The following is a 21,324-nucleotide window of genomic DNA, read 5'->3' on the forward strand; positions in this document are numbered from 1 at the left end:
AAGAACAGCAAGTGGCAGAGAGGAGGGCACTCAGGGATGCCAACACTGAGAGGATTAGAGGGGGAGCCAGGGAGAGAGACTAGATAGCACCCGTTCTGCAAGGTGAGTGCTGTGAGTGACACAGCATGGAAAGTGTGGATGCTCAGGGGTCTGTCACTCCAGCTGGAAATCCATCCTCCTTTAGCCCCACGTACAATCTGACACTAGTGTTATTTTTCCAAGCAGATTACATTTTTGTGTTATCTTCAGTGAGAAGTGTTTGTCACTGAGCATGGGAGTGGCCTTGAGAAAATTCTCTTCTTAGCAGTTCCACTGAATGGCTCTTCCTTGAGGCTTTGCATTTGGCAGCAGACCCAGAGACAGCGCTGCATGGGTCAGGGGCACACCCATTACCCTGAGGACTGAGAAGTGTTTATTTTACAAAGTAAATCCTGGGAGCCAGTGTCGTGGCACAGCAGGTTAAGCTGCCACTCGCATCCCATATGAGTGCCGGTTCAAGTCCTGGCTGTTCCACTCTCTATCCAGCTCCCTGCTAATGGCCTGGGAAAGCAATGGAGGATGGCCCAAGTACTTGTGCTCCTGTATCCGTGTAGGAGACCAAGATAAAGCTTCTGGCTCCTGGCTCCAGCCTGGCCCCAGCCCTGGCCATTGCAGCCAATTGGGGAGTGATCAAAGATCTCTTTGTCTCTCTCTGTCTTTGCCCCTCTCTCTTTAACTTTGACTTTCAAATTAAAAAAAAAAGTAAATCCTGTGAGGTACATACATGTTTATTAAAGTATTTTATGCTTGAGTTTTTTGTATTTCAAAAATATTTGTTGTTTCAAACTCTTCCCCCTTCTCCTCACACAGGATAAAAGGTTGTTTGTGGGGGCGGGCATTTGGATCAGCGGGTTAAGCTGCCACTTGGGACACTGACGTTCCATGGCACAGTACTCAGTCCTGGCTCCTCTGCTTCTGACTCAGCTCCCTGCTGATGGATCCTGGGAGGCAGCAGATGACAGCTCATGTACTTGGGCCACTGCCAACTGTGAGGGAGACCCCAGTGTAGTTCTGGGCTCTGGCATTTGAGGAGTGATTCAGTGGATAGAAGATCTCTCTTGGCTGGCGCCATGGCTCACTAGGCTTAGGCTAATCCTCTGCCTGTGGCGCCAGTACCCCGGATTCTAGTCCTGGTTAGGGTGCCAGATTCTGTTCTGGTTGTTCCTCTTCCAGTCCAGCTCTCTGCTGTGGCCCGGGAGTGCAGTGGAGGATGGCCCAAGTGCTTGGGCTCTGCATCTGCATGGGAGAGCAGGAGGAAGCACCTGGCTTCTGGCTTCGGATCGGCGCAGCCATTTGGGGGGTGAACCAACAGAAGGAAGACCTTTCTGTCTCTCTCACTGTCTAACTCTACCTGTCAAAAAAAAAAAAAAAAAAAAAAAAGGAAAAAAGAAAAAAGATCTTTCTTGCTCTTGATCTGCTTTTTGCTCAGATAAAAAAATAATAAATTGCTTAAAAAGCTGATTTCTGGAATCTTGAGGATTTTTAAAAATCTACTTGAAAGAGAGAGAGAGAGAAAATCTTTAGTCTGTTTGTTCACTTTCCAGATGGCCACAATGGCCTAAGCTAGGCCAGGCCGAAGCCAGGAGCCCAGAGCTCTATCTGAGTCTCCCACGTGGGTGGTAGGGGGCTCTGCTGCTTTCCCAGGAGCATTAATAAGAAGCTGAATTGGAAGCAGAGCAGCCAAGGTTCAAACCCGTGCCCCTTATGAGATGTTGGAGTCACAGGCGTGGATTAACCTGCTGTGCCCGAACACTGGCCCCTGGTTTTGAGAATTTTGAGATGTGTTCAATCTGTCTCTGTTTTAATTTTGGAAATACCATATGGTTTCAGCTTGAGTAACTAGAGCACATTTAGGTGGAAAGAATTCTGACTGCTCCTTAGGACTGTGCAAGGACAAGGAAATTGGTCATTATGCTTCTGTATAGCACTTCTTATTCTGTTGAGTATTTTCTAAGCTAATATATAATATTCTCTTAGAAAAACATAACTGTCTCTTTTGGCTTGTTAAGACCTGGGGCCCTGTTGATTTGGCCAGTATAGTATTTTGTGGTGGCTCTTGTTGGAATTGATCAAGATTCTGTAGGATGGTTGGGAAAAATCCTTGGATCTGTTGCTTTTGAGCAAAATAGGTCAACAAACCAGATTTGCTTCATATAGAGCAAAATCATCCATCACTGGCAAAATGTTGTCTTTATAGGCCCCCTCTTCTCTTGGGTTTAACGTAATCATTTCTAAAATAGCTTTTCCTTTCGCTATTTGGAAATTTAACTGGTATCAATTAAGAACTGTTTGCAAGAAAACCTGAGCCCCGCATAAACACACGTTGTCTTGATTATAACCTGACCATTTCCCAGTGTTCTAATTCTCTTGTTCTTGGTTGTAGGTGAGGTCGCCATTCTTGGTGGTCTAGGAGAGCAGAATGAGAAACTGTGGAGCTTTACCAAAAAGGCTGCACACATCCAGCTGGACAGGTAGGAGAGTTTGTGCCTTTTAGACTGACTTAAAAACTGTGACACCTATTGCTTCTCTGCCTTTTGTCTAAGATCAAGTATAAGCTATCTGTTCCCTCCTTTTTTTTTTTTTTTAAGATTTATTTAATTTATTTGAAAGGCAGAGCCACACAGAGGCAGAGAGAGACAGAAAGAGAGAGGTCTTCTATCCTCTGGTTCATTCCCCAGTTGGCCACAGCAGCTGGAGCTGTGCAGGTCACAAGAGCCAGGAGCTTTTCTCGGGTCTGCCACATGGTGCAAGTGCCCACGGACTTGGGACATCCTCCACTGCTTTCCCAGGCCACAGCAGAGAGCTGGAGCAGAAGTGGAGCAGCTGGGACTTGAACTGGCGGCCACATGGGATGCCGGTGCTGCAGGTGGTGGCCCCACCCACTATGCCACAGCACTGGCTCCTGATTACAAAGAAGAAAGAGTATATTTCTCAAAGTTTTTTTTTTTTTTTTTTTAAGATTTATTTATTTGAAAGGCAGAGTGATAAACAGAGAAAGATTGTTTTAAATATTTATTTTATTTGAAAAGCAGAGTGACAGAAACAGATATCTCCCATCTGCTGTTTCACTCTCAAATGGCTACCATAGGCAGGGCTGGGCCAGGCTGAAACCTGGAGCTTGGAACTCCATTCCGGTCTCCCACATGGGTGGCAGGGACTCAAGTCCTTGACCCATCATCTCATGCTTCCCAGGTACAGTAGCAGAAAGCTAGATTCCAAGCAGAGTAGCTGAGACTCAAACTGGTACCCTGTTAGCAGATGTAAGTGTCTCAAGTAGTGGCTTAAGCTGGTGCCCCACAATACCCACCCCAAAACTAGATCTTTTCATATAAATTATGGTCCTGCCAATTTTGTGTTTTGCTTATATTTATTTAGGAAGGTATTTTTTTTTTTTTTTTTTTTGACAGGCAGAGTGGACAGTGAGAGAGAGAGACAGAGAGAGAAAGGTCTTCCTTTGCCGTTGGTTCACCCTCCAATGGCCGCCGCTGCAGCCGGCGCACCGCGCTGATCTGATGGCAGGAGCCAGGATCCAGGTGCTTTTCCTGGTCTCCCATGGGGTGCAGGGCCCAAGCACCTGGGCCATCCTCCACTGCACTCCCTGGCCATAGCAGAGAGCTGGCCTGGAAGAGGGGCAACCGGGACAGAATCCGGCGCCCAGACCGGGACTAGAACCCGGTGTGCCGGCGCCGCAAGGTGGAGGATTAGCCTATTGAGCCACGGCGCCGGCTTAGGAAGGTATTTTTTAAAAAGATTTATTTATTTACTTGAGGGGCAAAATTACACACAGAGAAATGGAGAGACAGAAAAAGAGAGGGAGAGAGAGAGAAAGGTCCTCCATCCACTGGTTCATTTCTCAAATGGCTGCAGCAGCCGGATCTGAGCCAATCCAAAGCCAGAAGCTTCTTCCGAGTCTCCCACGTGGGTGCAGGGGCCGAAGCACTTGGGCTATCTTCTATTGCTTTCCGAGGCCACCAGCAGAGACCAGCCAGAACTTGAACTGGCGCCCATATGGGATCCCAGCACCATAGGCGGATACCTAACCTACTCTGCCATGGTGCTGGCCCCCAAGAGAATCTTCTTTTCTTTTTTAAAGATTTATTTGAAAGGCAGCATTGGAGAGGGACACAGAGAGACAGGGAAAGAGAGAGAGAGAGAGAGAGAGAGAGAGAGAGAGAGAGAGAGAATCTTCCATCTGCTGGTTCACTCTCCAGATGGTTACAACAGCCAGGGCTGGGCCAGACCAAAGCCAGGAGCCAGGAGCTTCCTTCAGGTCTCCCACATGGATGGAGGGGCCCAAGCAATTGATCTGCATTCTGCTGCTTTCCCTGGCACATTAACAAGGAGCTGGATTGGAAGTGGAAGAACTGGGGATAGAACTGGTGTCCATATGGGATGGCGGCACTGGAGGTGGCAGCTTTAACAGCTGTAGTATCAACACCAGTCCCGGGAAGAGAATCGTTAAGTAATATCTTACAAACTCTCCACTGCCATTAGAATTATTTACTGGGGTGTCAGTGTCCTTCTTGCATGTGACTTATCTAAAATATTCCTGCTTGGGCAGGCGTTGTGGTGCAGTGGGATGGGCTGCCACCTGGGATGCCTCGAATAGTGTTCCACCTCTTCTTCCCATCTACTTTCCTGCTTAATTCAACTGGAAAGCACCAGACAATGGCTTAAGCACTTGGGGTTGCTGCCACCCACATGGCAAACCTGGATGACTCCTGGTTTTGGCTGCCTGACCCAGCACTGGCTGTATTGTCAGCATCGGGGGAATGAACTAGGAGATGGGAAGATATTTTTCCCTGTCTCTGTCTCTGTTTCTCTCTCATTTTCTCCTCCTTCTTTTTCTCTCTCCCTTTCTCCCCCTCTCTCCCTACCTCTTTCTCTCTGCTTCTTTGTCACTCTGCCTTGCAAATAAATCAATCAATAAATTAAATAATAAAGTAAAATATTCCTTCTGTTTTTAACTCTCAGTTAAAAGTCTCATAAGCACATGGACTTTGTTTCCTCAGCTTGCCGGAAGTGCCTTTACTGGTTGATGTGCCTTGTTTATCTGCTCAGTTGGATGACTCAATTCTTAACATAGTGAAAGACCACATTTTTAAGCATGGAACAGTAGCATCTCGCCCACCAGTACAGATAGAAGAACTAATAGAGAAACCTGGAGGCATCATAGTCCGCTGGTGTAAGGTATGTAATTCAGAACTGAAGGGCTTCAGCACTATAGATTTGACATTTGGGAGCAAACTTAACGAATTCAGGACTCTTCTCATTTCTTTTTAAAAAGTTATTCAATTAATTTGAGAGAAAGAGAGGGTTTTCATCCCCTCATTCACTTTCCAAATACTCACAGTGGGCTGGGGCTGAGCCATGGCTGAAGCTGGGAGCCAGGAACACAATCCAGGTCTCCTACGTGGGTGGGAGAAATCCAGTTACTTGAGCTGCGACTGCTGCTTACCAGGGTGTGTACCGGCAGGAAGCTGGGTCAGGAGCCAGAGCAGGGTGCCACGTGAAGGTGCTCCAGTGTGTGATGGGGGGTCTTGGCTGCTAAGAGAAACAGCAGCTCTCCATTTCTGTGTACGTTAAAGTGAAACATTGACAGTGGATATAGAAGGTAGTAATGTTTCCTGTTCAGTGTAGAACTAGTACCTTTGAATAAGGTTGTTATTTTTAATCTTATTTATTTTATTTGAAAGAGTTACAAAGAGAAAAAGAGAGAGAGAGAAAGAGAGATTTTCCATGCGTTGGTTCACTCTTCAGATGGCCATAACAGCTGGAGCTGGGCCAGGCCCAAACTTGGAGCCAGGAGCTTTCTCCAGGTCTCCGACGTGGGTGCATCAGCTCAAGCACTTGGGTCATCTTCTGCTTCTTTCCCAGGCACTTTAGCAGGGAACTGAATTGGAAGTGAAGCAGCTGGGAATCAAATTTGCTGCCCATATGGGGTGCCAGCACTGCATGCAGCGGCTTAACCCTCTATGCCATTGTGCCAGCCCCTGAAATAAGATTATTAAAGTAAGGGTTCATTACACTTAGCATTGCCAAGGATTTATGTGTTAAATCATATTATGTAGATGAGTTACCATATTTTAAATAGAAACTTTGTCTTATTTTTGGCCTTAGCTTTTTTTTTTTTTTTTTTTTAGGATTTATTTATTTATTTGAAAGGCAGAGTTACAGAGAGACAGAAACAGAGAGAGAAAGATCTTCCATTTGCTGGTTCACTCCCCAAATGGCCACAGTGGCCAGAGCTGGGCCGATCCAAAGCCAGGAGTTTCTTCCAGATCTCCCACATGGGTGCAGGGGCCCAAAGATTTGGGACATCCTCTACTGTTTTCCCAGGCCATAGCAGAGAGCTGGATCTGAAGTGGAGTAGCCAGACCTTGAACTGCTATCCATATGGGATGTCAACACCACAGGTGGCGGCTTTACCTGCTATGGCGCAGCACCGGCCCCAGCATCTTTTTTTTTTTTTTTTAAGATTTATTTTATGTATTATTTATTTATTTTGAAAGAGAGAGAGAGAGATCTTCCATCTATTGGTTCACTCCCTAGATAGCTGTAATGGTGGGGCTGAGCCAGGCTGAAACCAAGAGCCAGGAGCTTCATCTGGGTCTCCGATGTGGGTGCAAGGGGTCCAGACACTTGGGTCATATTCTGTTGTTTTCTCCAGGTGCATTAACAGGGAGCTGGATTGGAAGTAAAACAGCCTGGACATGAAGTGGTTCCCACATGAGATGCTGGCATCCTAAGCAATGGCTTTATACACTGTGCCACAATGCTGGCTCCACTCATTTATTTATTGTTAGAGATTTATTTATTTATTTGAAAGGCAGAGTTAGAGAGAGAGAGGGAAAGAATCTTCCATCCACTGGTTCACTCCTTAGATAACTGCAAGAGCCAGGGCTGGCTCAGGCTAAAACTAGGAGCCAGGAGCTTCATCTGGTCTCCCACCTGGGTGCAGGGCCCAAGCACTTGGGCCTTCTTCTGTTGCTTTCCCAAGCGTATTAGCAGGGAGCTGGATCAGATGTGAAGCGACCAGGGTGTGAACAGACACCCATATGGGATGCTGGTGTCACAGTTGGGGTCTTTACTTACTACACCACAACACAACACCAGCCCCTAAAGATATATTTTATTATTTATTTGAAAGACAGAATGAGAGCGAAAGAGAGAGATCGAGAGAGAGGGAGAAAGAAATCTTATATCAACTGGTTTACTTAACAAATGACTGCAGTGAGTAGGGCTGGGCTAGGCTGAAGCTTGGAGCCTGGAATTCCATCTGGGTCTCCCATGTGTGTGGCAGTGGCCCAGAGAGTTGGGCCATCTTCTACTGCTTTCCTAGGTGCATTAGCAGGGAGCTGGATCAGAAGTGGAGCAGGGAGGCCAGTGCTGTGGCTCGGTAGGGTAAAGCTGCCTTCTGTAGCGTTGACATCCCATATGGGTACTAGTTTGAGTTCTGGCTGCCCCACTTCCATTTATTTTTATTTTTATTTTTTAAGATTTATTTAGGGGCCAACGCTGTGACATAGTGGGTAAAACTGCCGCCTGCAGTGCCAACATCCCATATGGGCACCGGTTTGCATCCCAGCTGCTGCACTTCTGATCCAGCTCTCTACTATGGCATGGGAAAGCAGTAGAAGATGCCTCAAGTCTTTGGGCCCCTGCACCCGCATGGGAGACCCAAAAGAAGCTCCTGGCTCTTGGCTTCCAATCGGTGGAGCTCTGGCTGTTCGGCAAATTGGGGAGTGAACCAGTGGATGAAAAACCTTTCTCTTTCTCTGCCTCTCCTCTCTCCATGTAACTCTGCCTTTCCAACAAATAAATAAATGTTTTAAAAAAATAATTTATTTATTTATTTGAAAGGCCAAGTTACAGAGAGCTAGAGAGAGAGAGAGAGAGAGATCTTCCATACTTTGGTTCACTCCACAAATGGCCACAACTGGTGGAGTTGGACTGATCTGAAGCCAGAAGCCAGCAGCCTCTTCTGGGTCTCCCTTGTAGGTGCAGGGGCCCAAGGACTTGGGCTGTCTTCTACTGCTTTTCCAGGCACGTTAGTAGGGAGTTGGATTAGAAATAGAGCAGCCAGAACTTGAACTGGTTCCCATATGGGATGCTGGCACTGCAGGTGGTGGCTTTATCTGCTGTGCCACAGTGCTGGCCCTGTAAATATGTCATAAATTAAAAAGTGCAGCAGCCAGAAGGCAAACCATTGCTCGTAAGGGATGCTGATGTCATAGGCAGTGACTGTATCTGCTACACCACAATGCCAGCCCCCATATTATGGGCTATTTGTATTTCTTATTTTATAGAATGCTTATTTATATCATTTGCCCATTTTTCTATTGGTTGTCTCTCACTTTTAGGAATCTTACATGTCCTGTATAGTAATTCCTTCGTATGTGTATGAGATAATTATAGGATACGTATTCTTGAATTTTAATTATTTTATCTTTGGCATTATTGTTTAGAAAAATGCCAATTTTTCAGAGGAAGTAAAGTTTTCTTTCTTTTTCATTTATTTATTTATTTTAAGATTTATTTGTTTGTTTGAAAGTCAGAGTTACACAGAGAGAGGAGAGGCAGAGAGAGAGAGAGTTCTTCCATCTGATGGTTCACTCCCCAATTGGCCGCAACGGCCGGAGGTGCACCGATCCGAAGCCAGGAGCCAGGAGCTTCTTCCGGGTCTCCCACGTGGGTGCAGGGGCCCAAGGACTTGGGCCGTCTTCTAGTGCTTTCCCAGGCCAAAACAGAGAGCTGGATCGGAAGTGGAACAGCCAGGTCTCGAACCAGCGCCCATTTGGGATGCTGGCGCTTCAGGCCAGGGCATTAACCTACTGTGCCACAGCACTGGCCCCTCTTCTTCTTCTTCTTTTTTTTTTAAATATTTATTTATTTTAAAGATAGAGGGTCAGTGAATGATGAGCTAGAGACAGAGATAGAAAGAGATCTTCTAGCTGGTGGTTCACTCCTCAAATGCTCATGACAGCTAGACCTGGGCCAGCCTGAAACCAGGCGTCTGAACCTCCATCCAGTTCTCTCACTTGGCCGGCAGGAACCCAAGTACTTGGGCCATCATCATCTGCCTTCCCAGGGACATTAGCAAGAGGCTGGATAGGAAGTGGAAGAGCCAGGACTTGAACCAGGCATTGTGATATGGGATGCCAGTGCCCCATGTGGCTTAACCTTAATACTGTGCCACAATGCTGGCCCCAGCAAAGCTTTTAAAATCTGACTAGAAGGTAGGACTCATGGACCAATAAAGAAATGAAGGGTAGTAGTCATACAGATTTCCTATAGTGTTCCCAAGAACAGCCCGTAATCAGTACATGGGCCTATTTTCAGTACATTGTCCCTTTCAGAGTTCTTAAACGGTGGTGCTGAGAGAGTTATTATTTGTTTTTAAATTAACATAAAGCCTTTTTCCTTAGGTGGATGATGACTTCACAGCCCAAGATTACAGGCTTCAGTTCCGTAAATGTACTTCAAATCATTTTGAGGACGTGTATGTTGGTTCTGAAACAGAATTCATTGTACTGCACATAGACCCCAATGTGGATTACCAGTTCCGGGTCTGCGCCCGAGGAGACGGCCGACAGGAGTGGAGCCCTTGGAGTGTCCCCCAGACGGGCCATTCTACCCTCGTGCCTCATGGTATGTGGCTGCCGTCTCCCTCCTGAAGCTTTGCTGCCTGCTGTGTCAAGGCCAGCATACTGAAAACCTTATCCTTTCCTTTTATTTTTTATAAATTGTATTGGAGAGACAGAGACAGGCAAAGACAGATACAGAAATCTCCCATCTGATGGTTCATTCTCTAAATGCCTAGATGTCAGATCCAGAAAATTAATTCAGGGCTCTTACAAGTGTGACAGGGGCCCAACTTTCTGAGACATCAGCTGTACTTCCCAGGGTATGCATTAACTGGAAGCTGAAACTGGGAGCAGAGCTGAGGCACAAACCCAGGCCCTCTGATATGGGATGAGCATGTCCCACACAGCCTCTTGACTCTGCCCCAAATGCTGCCCTGAAGCTTTTTCTAATAAGTCCTGCATTGGTGAAAACACATGGAATGTGTAATTTTATTCAAATTTCTTTGTTTTCATTAGTTCTTCAGAGTCTGGAAATAAGGTTCAATAGTATTCTTAGTATCACCTAAAACCAAAGATTAAAAATATCGTATGTGATACTGATTTTCAAAAAATTTTTAAAAGATTTATTTTATTTATTTGAAAGACAGAGTTACAGAGAGAGGTAGAGACAGAGAGAGAGAGAGAGGTCTTCCATTCTCTGGTTCACTCCCCAGATGGCTGTAACAGCTGGAGCTCTGCTTATCTAAAGCCAGGAGCCAGGAGCTTCCTCGGGTCTCCCACATGGGTGCAAAGGGCCTAAAGACTTGGGCCATCTTTTACTGCTTTCACAGGCCACAGCAGAGAGCTGGATCAGAAGAGGAGCAGCTGGGACTCAAACTGGTGCTCATATGGGATTCTGGCACTGTAGGCTGCGGCTATACCCGCCACGCCACAGTGCTGACTCCAGGCATTTTCTTTCTTTATTTTTTTTTAAGATTTATTTATTTATTTATTTGAGAGGTAAGAGTTACAGATAGTGAGAGGGAGAGACAGAGAGAAAGGTTCCTGGTCTCCCATTTGGGTGCATGAGCCCAAGCACTTGGGCGATCTTCTACTGCTTTCCCAGGCTACAGCAGAGAGCTGGATTGGAAGAGGAGCAGCTGGGACTAGAACCGGCGCCCATATGGGTTGTCGACGCCAAGGCAGAGGATTAACCTACTGTGACACAGTGCCAGCCCCAACGCTCCAGGCATTTTCTTAAAACACTTATTATTTGAAACTGGTCTCTCTCCTGCATTAATTTTTAAATATGTAGATTCATTTCTTAATTAGTTTTTAGTCAAGTTGTAATCTCGATTATATTTGAACCATGATTTTATTAGGTAGGAGAAAACACTGGTTTGATTTTTCTCTGCTTAATTGTATAAGAATGTATGAAAATTTGTTTTGTAATTGTTGGCACTGACCTTGGCACCTTGTTCCACTTCATTTCACTGAGCTTCCCCTATAACCGCTAAGTGAGTAGTCTCTCCCACTTCCAAGTTTTATTTTATGTGTCTGTATTAAAGAGATCTCACAAGAGAATTCTAATGATTTTCATTATCTTTGCTTTTGAAGAGTGGACAACTGGCTTTGAGGGGTACAGTCTGAGCAGTCGAAGGAATATAGCCCTCCGGAATGATTCTGAATCCTCGGGGGTCCTCTACTCCAGTGCACCGACTTATTTCTGTGGGCAGACGTTAACATTCAGGCAAGTAGACAAACAGGTGGTAGGGTGTCGTGCGTGGACATGTGTGAGCTTTGAGTACAAAGTAGCCCGAGGTTATTATATCATTTATATGCAGTGACATTTTGGGGTGATTTCTTTATGTTTCTTTCTTTGAGTTGTTTCACCTATTTTCATGGGGTTTCTGTGAAGATTAAATGAGGTAAGATAAAATACACAGTGATTGGTACTTAAAATATTCTTGGTAAATAGAATATTTCTCAATCTAAATTCAGAGGCCAGGATTTCTTCTATTTGTGAATTCATAAGAACATGTCTCTTTGAGAGATAACACTGAAGCTGGCGCCGTGGCTCACTAGGCTAATCCTCCGCCTTGCGGAGCCCAGCTCTCTGCTGTGGCCAGGGAGTGCAGTGGAGGATGGCCCAAGTGCTTGGGCCCTGCACCCCATGGGAGACCAGGATAAGTACCTGGCTCCTGCCATCGGATTAGCGCAGTGCGCCGGCTGCAGCGTGCCGGCTGTGGTGGCCATTGGAGGGTGAACCAACGGCAAAGGAAGACCTTTCTCTCTGTCTCTCTCTCTCTCACTGTCCACTCTGTCTGTCAAAAAAAAAAAAAAAAAAAAAAGAGAGAGAGAGAGATAGATAACACTGAAAGCAAGCCTGTGGGACTGGACCAGGAACCCAGAACTTAATCTTGGTCCCCTTTGTGGATGGTAGGAACCCAAGTTCTTGAGCCACACCTGCTGCATCCCAGGGTATGTGTTAGAGGAAGTTAGAATTGGAAGTAGTGGTGGGACTGGAACTCAAGCATTCAATATGGGATGTGGGCATCTCATTATTGAAAACCTTATACCTCGTGTGTTATACTGGAAGAACACCTAAATCTTAATAAGCAGAAAAGACCAAAGGAGGCCGGCACTGCAGCTCACTAGGCTAACCCTCCGCCTGTGGTGCCGACACACCAGGTTCTAGTCGTGGCGCTGGATTCTGTCCTGGTTGCCCCTCTTCCAGGCCAGCTCTCTGCTGTGGCCCGGGAGTGCAGTGGAGGATGGCCCAAGTGCTTGGGTCCTGCACCCCATTGGAGACCAGGAGAAGCACCTGGCTCCTGGCTTTGGATCAGCGCAGTGCGCCGGCCGCAGCAGCTACTGGAGGGTGAACCAACAGAAAAGGAAGACCTTTCCCTCTCTGTCTCTCTCTCACTGTCCACTCTGCCTGTCAAAAAAAAAAAAAAAAAAAAAAAAAAAAAAAAAAAAAAAAAAAACCAACAGAGACAGAGGGAGAGAGAGAAATAGGGTATCTTTTTATTTATTTATTTATTTTTAAATTTTTTGACAGGCAGAGTGGACAGTGAGAGAGAGAGACAGAGAGAAAGGTCTTCCTTTTGCTGTTGGTTCACCCTCCAATGGCCGCCCCGGCCGGTGCACCGCGCTGATCCGATGGCAGGAGCCAGGTGCTTCTCCTGGTCTCCCATGTGGTGCAGGGCCCAAGCACCTGGGCCATCCTCCACTGCACTCCCTGGCCACAGCAGAGAGCTGGCCTGGAAGAGGGGCAACCGGGACAGAATCCGGCGCCCTGACCGGGACTAGAACCCGGTGTGCCAGCACCGCAAGGCGGAGGATTAGCCTAGTGAGCCGCGGCGCTGGCCAGAGAAATAGGGTCTAACACATAACGACTAAGTAATTGTAAATTTCTTCAGTTTTTCTGACCTTGTTTACAGAAAGGCTTCCATTAGTGAGACTCCAGAGAACTAGGTACTTCTGTGCACTGACAGAGCTTCTTACCGTGATAGATTTCAGCCCAATATCTTAGACTATTATAATAATAATGGTGATGATAATTGCTGTCACTAATTAAATAGTATTTACTATTCTAACACTTGTATTAACTCACTTGATTCTTTTTTTAAACATTCTTTTTCTTTATGTGTATACTTTTTTTTTAGATTATTTATTTATTTATTTATTCAAGAGCTAGAGTTACAGACAGTGAGAAGGAGAGACAGAAAGGTCTTCCTTCTGTTGGTTCATTCCCCAAATGGCTGTGATCGCTATAGCTCTGCCTACGTGAAGCCAGGAGCTTCTTTTTTTTTTTTTTTTTTTCTTTTGACAGGCAGAGTTAGACAGTGAGAGAGAGAGACAGAGAGAAAGGTCTTCCTTCTATTGGTTCACCCCCCAAGTGGCTGCTACGGCTGGCGCACTGCGCCGATCCGAAGCCCGGAGCCAGGAGTTTCTTCTGTGTCTCCCACGTGGGTGCAGGGGCCCAAGAACTTGGGCCATCTTCTGCTTTCCCAGGCCACAGCCAAGAGCCAAATTGGAAGAGGAGCAGCTGGGACTCGAACCGGCGCCCATATGGGATGCTGGCACTGCAGGCAGAGGATTAACCTGCTGCGCCATGGCACCAGCCCCAACTCACTTGATTCTTATATAGCATGATAGGGGCAGTTACCATTTTTGGCCCCTTGCCTGTATTGTTTCCCCTTTGACTTTTCCAGGGGAGAGTAAGCCTGACTCTGGTTAGGGTTGAAATACAGTGTTTTGTGCTCCTGCATCCTTAGCTCTTCCTGTTCTCTCTTGTGTGACCCTTTATCTCCCTGGTGACCGTGACCTCTACCGCATGATTCTGGTGCTCACCCGCTTTTCACGTTGTTCCTCTGTGAACACAGGGACCTGACTGGGGATTGAATACTTAGGTTTGTTTCTTAAGTCATTTGGTATGTAATTGTTGGGGAAAACATTGGAAGTTACACAAATTGATTTAGATCTTACCATCTCCTGACTGGCCTCCCACTTTAGGCCTCAGAAGACGGGTCACTCCTCCTTCCTCTCCCAGAGCTGTGTGACAGGGCCACACTGGCCGGCGATTAACTGAGACGTGGCTCAGCTCAGTATTGTCATAGCCAGGCTTTGCATTTTTGTCATTTTTTCCTTTGAATGTGGAGTGCAAATGTTTTCTCCTTGTTTAAAGGAATTTCAGGTATCAGCAGTTAAGTCAGAGATGTGAATGGGAGGAGTAGATGGGGCAGTTGGATAAAGACAAACTTCATACAGTTTTTTGTTTGTTTATATTTTTTACACTATTCATTGTTTAAAAATTTATTTTATTTATTTGAAAGTCAGAGTTACAGAGAGGCAGAGGCAAAGAAAGAGAGGCCTTCCACCAATTGGTTCACTTCCCAGATGGCCTCAACGGCTGGAACTGCACCGATCTGAAGGAGCCAGGAGCCAGGAGCCAGGAGCTTCTTCCAGGTCTCCCATGTGGGTGCAGGAGCCCAAGGACTGGCCATCTTCCGCTGCTTTCCCAGGCCATCGCAGAGAGCTGGATCAGAAATGGAGCAGCCAGGACTTGAACTGATGCCCATATGGGATGCCAGCACTGCAGGTGGTGGCTTTATCCACTACTTCACAGTGCCGCCCCCTACACTATTCATTTTTTGAGGGTGTTTATGGGCCTAGTATTCAGAAGGAAGACTACTTTTTTTTTTTTTTAATTTTAAGATTTATTTCTTTGAAAGGCAGAATTACAGAGAGTGAGAGAGGGAGAAACAGGGAGACAGAGAGAGAAAGAGATATCTTTCATTCTGTGGTTCATTCCCCAAATGGCCCCAGTGGCTGGAGGTGAGCTGAACCAAAGCCAGTTGCCAGGAGCTTCTTCCAGGTCTCCCACATGGGTGCAGGGGCCCAAGCAGCTGGGTCATCTTCCACTGCATTCCCAGGTATAGAATGCTGGCCCCACAAAATATCTTGGTATTTTTTTAAAAAAATATTTATTTATTTTCTTTATTTGAAAGGCAAAGATAGAGAGAAAACGATCTTCCATCTGTTGGTTCATTCTCCACATGGCTTCAATGACCAGGGCTGGGCCTGGAGCCAGGAACTTATTTGAAAGGCGGAGTTCAGCCCTGCCAGCTGAAGCCGAAGCCAAGAGCTCCATCCCGGTCCCCCATGTGTGTGCAGGCGGCCAAGCACTTGGAGCATCCTCTGCTTCTTTCCCAGGCACATTAATAGGGAGCCGGATCAGAGTGGAGCTTCTGAGACTCCAACCATCGCTCATCTGGGTACTGGCATCTTCAGTACCCAGAAGAGCGAGGTGGCTTAATCCATTGCACCACAATGGCAGCCCTGCAGAACCCTTGTTTAGATTTTTTTTTTTTTTTTTTTTTGGTAAGACATGCTTTGATTACTTTGCTATCTCCTTTGTGTATCTTCTTTAGGTAATTTCTTTGTGTTGCCATGGCATACGTGAAACATCTTTTAGATGTAACAGCATTAAGTTAACGATTTCAGTCACATTCATTTATTTCTTTTCTTTTTTTTTTTTTTTTTTTGACAGGCAGAGTGGACAGTGAGAGAGAGAGACAGAGAGAAAGGTCTTCCTTTGCCGTTGGTTCACCCTCCAATGGCCGCCGCGGCCGGCGCGCTGCGGCCGGCGCACCGCGCTGATCCGATGGCAGGAGCCAGGAGCCAGGTGCTTTTCCTGGTCTCCCATGGGGTGCAGGACCCAAGCACCTGGGCCATCCTCCACTGCACTCCCTGGCCACAGCAGAGGGCTGGCCTGGAAGAGGGGCAACCGGGACAGAATCCGGCGCCCCGACCAGGACTAGAACCCGGTGTGCCGGCGCCGCTAGGCGGAGGATTAGCCTAGTGAGCCGCGGCGCCGGCCACATTCATTTATTTCTGTCACAGATGTTACAGATTACATCTTTTTACATTATATACCCACTAAGATATGAAGGGTCTTCAGAAAGTTAATAGAAATACATATTAAAAATTGTGCATGGAGGCTGGCACTGTGGCATAGAATGGTAAGTCTCTGCTTGCTGTACCAGCATCCCATATGGTTGCCGGTTTGAGTCCCAGCTGCTCCACTTCTGATCCAGCTCCCTGTTAATGCACCCTGGGAAAGCAGCAGAAGATGGCTCAAGTACTTGGGTCCCTGCCACCCAAATGGGAGCCACACAAGAAGCTCCTGGCTTCTGGCTTTGGCCTGGCCCAGCCATGGCTGTTGTGGCCATCTGGGGAGGGAAGCAGTGGATGGAAGATTGAGCAGTCCCTTTCTCTGTCTCTCCTTCTGTATCCCTGTGTTTGACATGAATAAACAAACAAATCTTTTAAGATAATTATTCATGGATTTCAAATTTTGTGCACTCAAATACACATCTAAAATTTTATTTTCCTTGAATTTTTTCAAGTACTCTTGTATTTGTTTGCTTTTTTTTTATTTGACAGTTAGAGTTAGACAATAAGAGAGAGAAACAGAAAGAAAGGTCTTCCTTCCGCTGTTTCACCCCCCAAGTGGCTGCTACGGCCAGAGCTACCCCAATCTGAAGCCAGGAGCCAGGCGCCTCCTCCTGGTCTCCCGTGCAGGTGCAGGGCCCAAGCACCTGGGCCATCCTCCACTGCCTTCCTGGGCCACAGCAGAGAGCTGGACTGGAAGAGGGGCAATCAGGACTATAACCTGGTGCCCATATGGGATGCCAGCATTGCATGCAGAGATTTTACCCACTGTGCCACAATGCTGGCTCCTGTTTGGTTCTTTGTTTTTAATATTTTCATCGTCATTTATATTGTCATTTTCTTCTTTCATGTAGTGTTGAAATGACAAAATGTCTTTATGAAAGTTATTTTGAATACTTTGTTACTTAATTTCGGTGCCTCCATTTCTTTAGTATGACCTCTGTGGATGGTTTGGGCCACTTCCCCTGTTTCTTCTTGTATCCTGTACCCTGTCTTGACATCCGTGCATTTGAGATAGTGGCCTCCTCTCCCAGTCTTTGTGGAATAGCATCATGTGGATAAAGGCTGTGTACAGTCTCGCTTACCAGTCAGCCTGGCTAGATATTTCGGGGGCCTTTAACCTTTGGAAGAGGCAATTTTTGCTGGACCTGTGCCTGCAGTTTCCCAGAAGTCTGCTGGGCTCTTTTTCAGGAGCTCCTCATTTCTTGTACCTCTGATGCCTGCCTGCAGCACAGCATGTCGTCTGCTTCCACAGGAGCGCTGTCTCTTTCCCTCTGTGCGCGCGTCTTTCTCCACCTCTGCTTCTCTGTAACTCTGTCTTTCAAATAAATAAATAAATATTTTTAAAAGATGATTTATTTTATTGATTTGAAATGCAGAGAGAGAGAGAGAGATAGAGAGATGAAGATAGAAAGAGATCTTCCATCCACTGGTTCACTTCCAAAATGGCCATAATAGCCAGGACTGGGCCAGGCTGAAGCCAGGAGCCAGGAGCTTTTTCTGGGTCTCCCACATTGGGACAGTTGCCCAAGGACTTGGACCGTCGTCTGCTGCTTTCACAGGCCATAGCAGAGAGCTGGATTGGAAGTGGAACATCTAGGATATGAACCGGCACCCATATGGGATGTCTGCATTGCAGGCGGTGGCCTTACCCACAATGCCACAGCGCCAGCCCCCATAAATGCATCTTTATAAAAACTAAAATAAAAAATGCAATGAAGTGACCCTTCTGTGTTGTTTACAGAGTTGAAACTGTGGGCCAGCCGGACAGAAGAGACAGCATAGGAGTGTGTGCAGAGAAGCAGAACGGCTGGGACTCTCTGCAGCGCGACCAAGCTGTGTGCGTCAGTACAAACGGTGAGGGACGCGCAGCCGCCCCCTCCTTGAAACAGATGAGTAGCAGTGTCACATGTGTTCTCCACGTCACACGAGTGTAGCCAGGGATGAGAAGGCTGCGGGCTTAAGGACGTAACTAACATGACTGTCATGTTCCCTGCAGCAAACATGAAATAATTTAATGTCTGACAGCTTTCAGGGGTGAGTGGTCCTTTCCCACCTGCTCTACAGATGATGAAAACTGAAGCCCAGGGAGGTTAAGTGTTTGGCTTCTATTCCTGGAACTTGGAAGTGACTGAGCTGGGATTTGAACTGGCCAGTCTGCCTCTTGATTCATTGAGCAGAGATCATCTGAGCTTTCCCATATTGGATGGCAGATGAGGGAGCCAGGGGGAACGAAGCGATCTTGCGGTTTCCTAGGATGTAGTTTTGTGAGGCGGTCCAGTTTCTTTTGGAACACTCAGTCTGTTGAGAATGGGTAGAATCCGGGGCCAGAACTCCAGTGGGATCAAGGCTGTAACTTCCTGCTCTCACAGTGATGGGGGTTAACTGTATTGAAATGCATTATCCGTGTCCCGTCGGCATTCTTGTCATTCCAAAATGTGTTCTTTTTCTGAGTTAGGAAATGAGCTGTGTTACCAGTCATTCAGTTCTCTTAAAGTTACCGCTTGCACGGAAGTGACTCCTCACCTTAACATTTTAGGTGCAGTGTTTGTAAATGGAAAAGAAATGACGAATCAGCTGCCTGCAGTTACTTCTGGGTCCACTGTCACGTTTGACATCGAAGCTGTGACTCTAGGAACTGCCAGCGCTAATGAAGGCGGCAACTTCAAGCTTCGAGTAACCATCAGCTCTAATAACAGAGAAGTAGTTTTTGATTGGTTGCTTGATCAGTGCTGTGGCTCTCTCTACTTCGGATGCTCATTTTTCTATCCTGGGTGGAAAGTGTTAGTGTTCTAGATTTTTGGATGCTTGGCTTAGGTTTGCAGTGTTAACTGTAGCTGTCCTCACTTTAGCTTAGCTGTGATGGATTAAAAAAATATATATAGTTTAATTCATCTCTGAGGCCATTGGAAATGGAATGTGTTTACTGGAGTCATTTTATAATATTTTGGCAATAAGGGACTTGATTGTTGACAAAACCATAATTCAGTCACTTTTGCTTTTGGCATTCTGCCAACTGAAGTATTACATCACAGAAAAAAAATAGGTTGACTTTTAAAGTATGACAAGGTACAGAAAGTCTATGCCCTACCACTGTATTTCTTCCTAAAACTGATTATTAGAAACTTTTAGTGTAACATTGCTTTATTAAATCTCCATCAAGCTCCATATTAAACTTTAAAATAGAACAACAGGAATGGGCCAGACAGAAGCCAGAGTTCTGTGGCGTCCGTGCAGTCGTGTGCCCTCCGCGAGAGCGTGTTGGCTGTTGGCTCTGTGTGCTGGCCTCAGGTTTTTTTTCTTTTTTCTTTTTTTTTTTTTTTGACAGGCAGAGTGGACAGTGAGAGAGAGAGAGAGAGAGAAAGGTCTTCCTTTGCCGTTGGTTCACCCTCCAATGGCCGCCGCGGCCGGCGCGCTGCGGCCGGCACACCGCACTGATCCGATGGCAGGAGCCAGGAGCCAGGTGCTTTTTCTGGTCTCCCATGCGGGTGCAGGGCCCAAGCACTTGGGTCATCCTCCACTGCACTCCCTGGCCACAGCAGAGAGCTGGCCTGGAAGAGGGGCAACCGGGACTAGAACCCGGTGTGCTGGCGCCGCTAGGCGGAGGATTATCCTAGTGAGCCGTGGTGCCGGCCTGGCCTCAGGTTTTTGTAAGCATGAATTCTGTACCATGTTCAGTCATCTTTAACGCCCAAAAGCAACAGAATTTTTGTTTTTTTTTTTTTAAAGAATGCTTGAGCACATGTCTGTGATTGGCAGGTATTATCTTTAGTTCTTTCCTTATATTTAGATTCAAGGTGGGCTCAAGGATTTTTCCAGGGTAGAACTAATGGAGGTGGCGTGCACAGCAGTGTTAGCTGTGTCACACAGGGATGAGCGCGTGGGCCTGCCTGGCCTCAGTGACGCATATGTTGCTATTTGTAGGTCTGCGCCGCAGTCCAGGTTAGGGTCAGTTTGATAAATGGTCTTTTAGTGGACCAAAAAAAAAAAAAAAAAAAAAACCAAACCACAAATAGGGAAAGTACGTAACCTATTTTTTTAAAAACTTAAGATTTGTGTAAAATATTTATTTGAAGGACTTAAGATGTAAAAATAATGATGTTAACTTGCTTTGTCAGCCTACAGATATTTTTAATGTGAATTTTTTTTTCATTTTTACCAATAGGAAAGTGGAAAACAGGTTTGATATTTTTGTAAGATAATTTATTTGGGGAATCACATTCCCTGTTAGACAATCATGATCTTTTCTCCTTGCCTTTTTATATGTAAGTGAGTAACCTTTCACACTTGTTTACTGATTGTTAAGAAAGTGTCCTAGACTATAGATGCCTTGTCCAGTTGTCTGAAACAGAATAAAAAGCTAAAAGTTAAGTGTGTACAGTTTTTCCTCCATGAAACCTGATTAACCCAATGTGAATTTACTTTTTATTGGAAGGGAAAAGCGTTTCTTGTGGCTGTAGGCATTTTAATTAAATGTCGGTATCGCTCGTGTGAGGTCGCTGGTACTTTGTTATGTTCTGTCTGTCTGCTCCCCAGCGTAGTGCCTGATAGTTCCCGTGTGGGATCACTGTCCAGAGGACTGAACCAGCCGAGTCATCTCCTCCAGACCTGTCCGCTGGCTCCCTTCGTTCGCCAGTCTCTCGAATGCATTTGTCCCTTAAGCCCTGTAGGAAAAGGCCGTCTTACATTTGTACCTATCGTCTTTGCCTTTGCACGGAGTGGCTTAAACTTAATCCTAGACAAGAGTGGATTATAATATTTTGAATTTTGAAATTAATTTAAAATTTTTTTTGCTTGAACTGCAAACTTGAGGGTTGTTTTGTTTTGTTTTACAAAGCTAACTCATTCTGTTAAAAAAGATGAAAGAACCTAGATTCTAAAACTGTTTGTATGCTTGGAGAGAAGAGAGAATTTGGGTGATGATAGGATAATAAGAACTACACACTGTGTGTTAGGCATCATGTTGAATTTTCTTTCTTTCTTTTCTTTTTTCTTTTTCTTGACAGGCAGAGTGGACAGTGAGAGAGAGAGAGACAGAGAGAAAGGTCTTCCTTTGCCGTTGGTTCACCCTCCAATGGCCGCCGCGGCTGGCGCACCGCGTTGATCCAAAGGCAGGAGCCAGGTGCTTCTCCTGGTCCCCCATGGGGTGCAGGGCCCAAGCACTTGGGCCATCCTCCACTGCACTCCCTGGCCACAGCAGAGAGCTGGCCTGCAAGAGGGGCAACCGGGACAGAATCCAGTGCCCCGACCGGGACTAGAA

The 21,324-nt window shown here is 46.2% G+C and overlaps 1 protein-coding gene across 1 annotated transcript in view; it reads left to right on the plus strand.

Annotated features, from left to right (window-relative positions):
• CRLF3 (cytokine receptor like factor 3) overlaps nt 1–20,435 on the plus strand; it is a 46,406-nt gene extending 25,971 nt beyond the window's left edge. The window contains exons 3-8 of the mRNA XM_017349132.3: nt 2,423–2,510; nt 5,052–5,229; nt 9,468–9,690; nt 11,223–11,355; nt 17,809–17,921; nt 18,604–20,435. Coding sequence (XP_017204621.3) covers nt 2,423–2,510; nt 5,052–5,229; nt 9,468–9,690; nt 11,223–11,355; nt 17,809–17,921; nt 18,604–18,860 — 992 coding nt within the window. The 3' untranslated portion in view covers nt 18,861–20,435. The remainder of the gene's footprint in view (nt 1–2,422; nt 2,511–5,051; nt 5,230–9,467; nt 9,691–11,222; nt 11,356–17,808; nt 17,922–18,603) is intronic.
• Nucleotides 20,436–21,324: the final 889 nt, after the last annotated feature.

The sequence above is a fragment of the Oryctolagus cuniculus genome, chromosome 17, assembly GCF_964237555.1.
Source record: "Oryctolagus cuniculus chromosome 17, mOryCun1.1, whole genome shotgun sequence".
NCBI lineage: Eukaryota > Metazoa > Chordata > Mammalia > Lagomorpha > Leporidae > Oryctolagus > Oryctolagus cuniculus.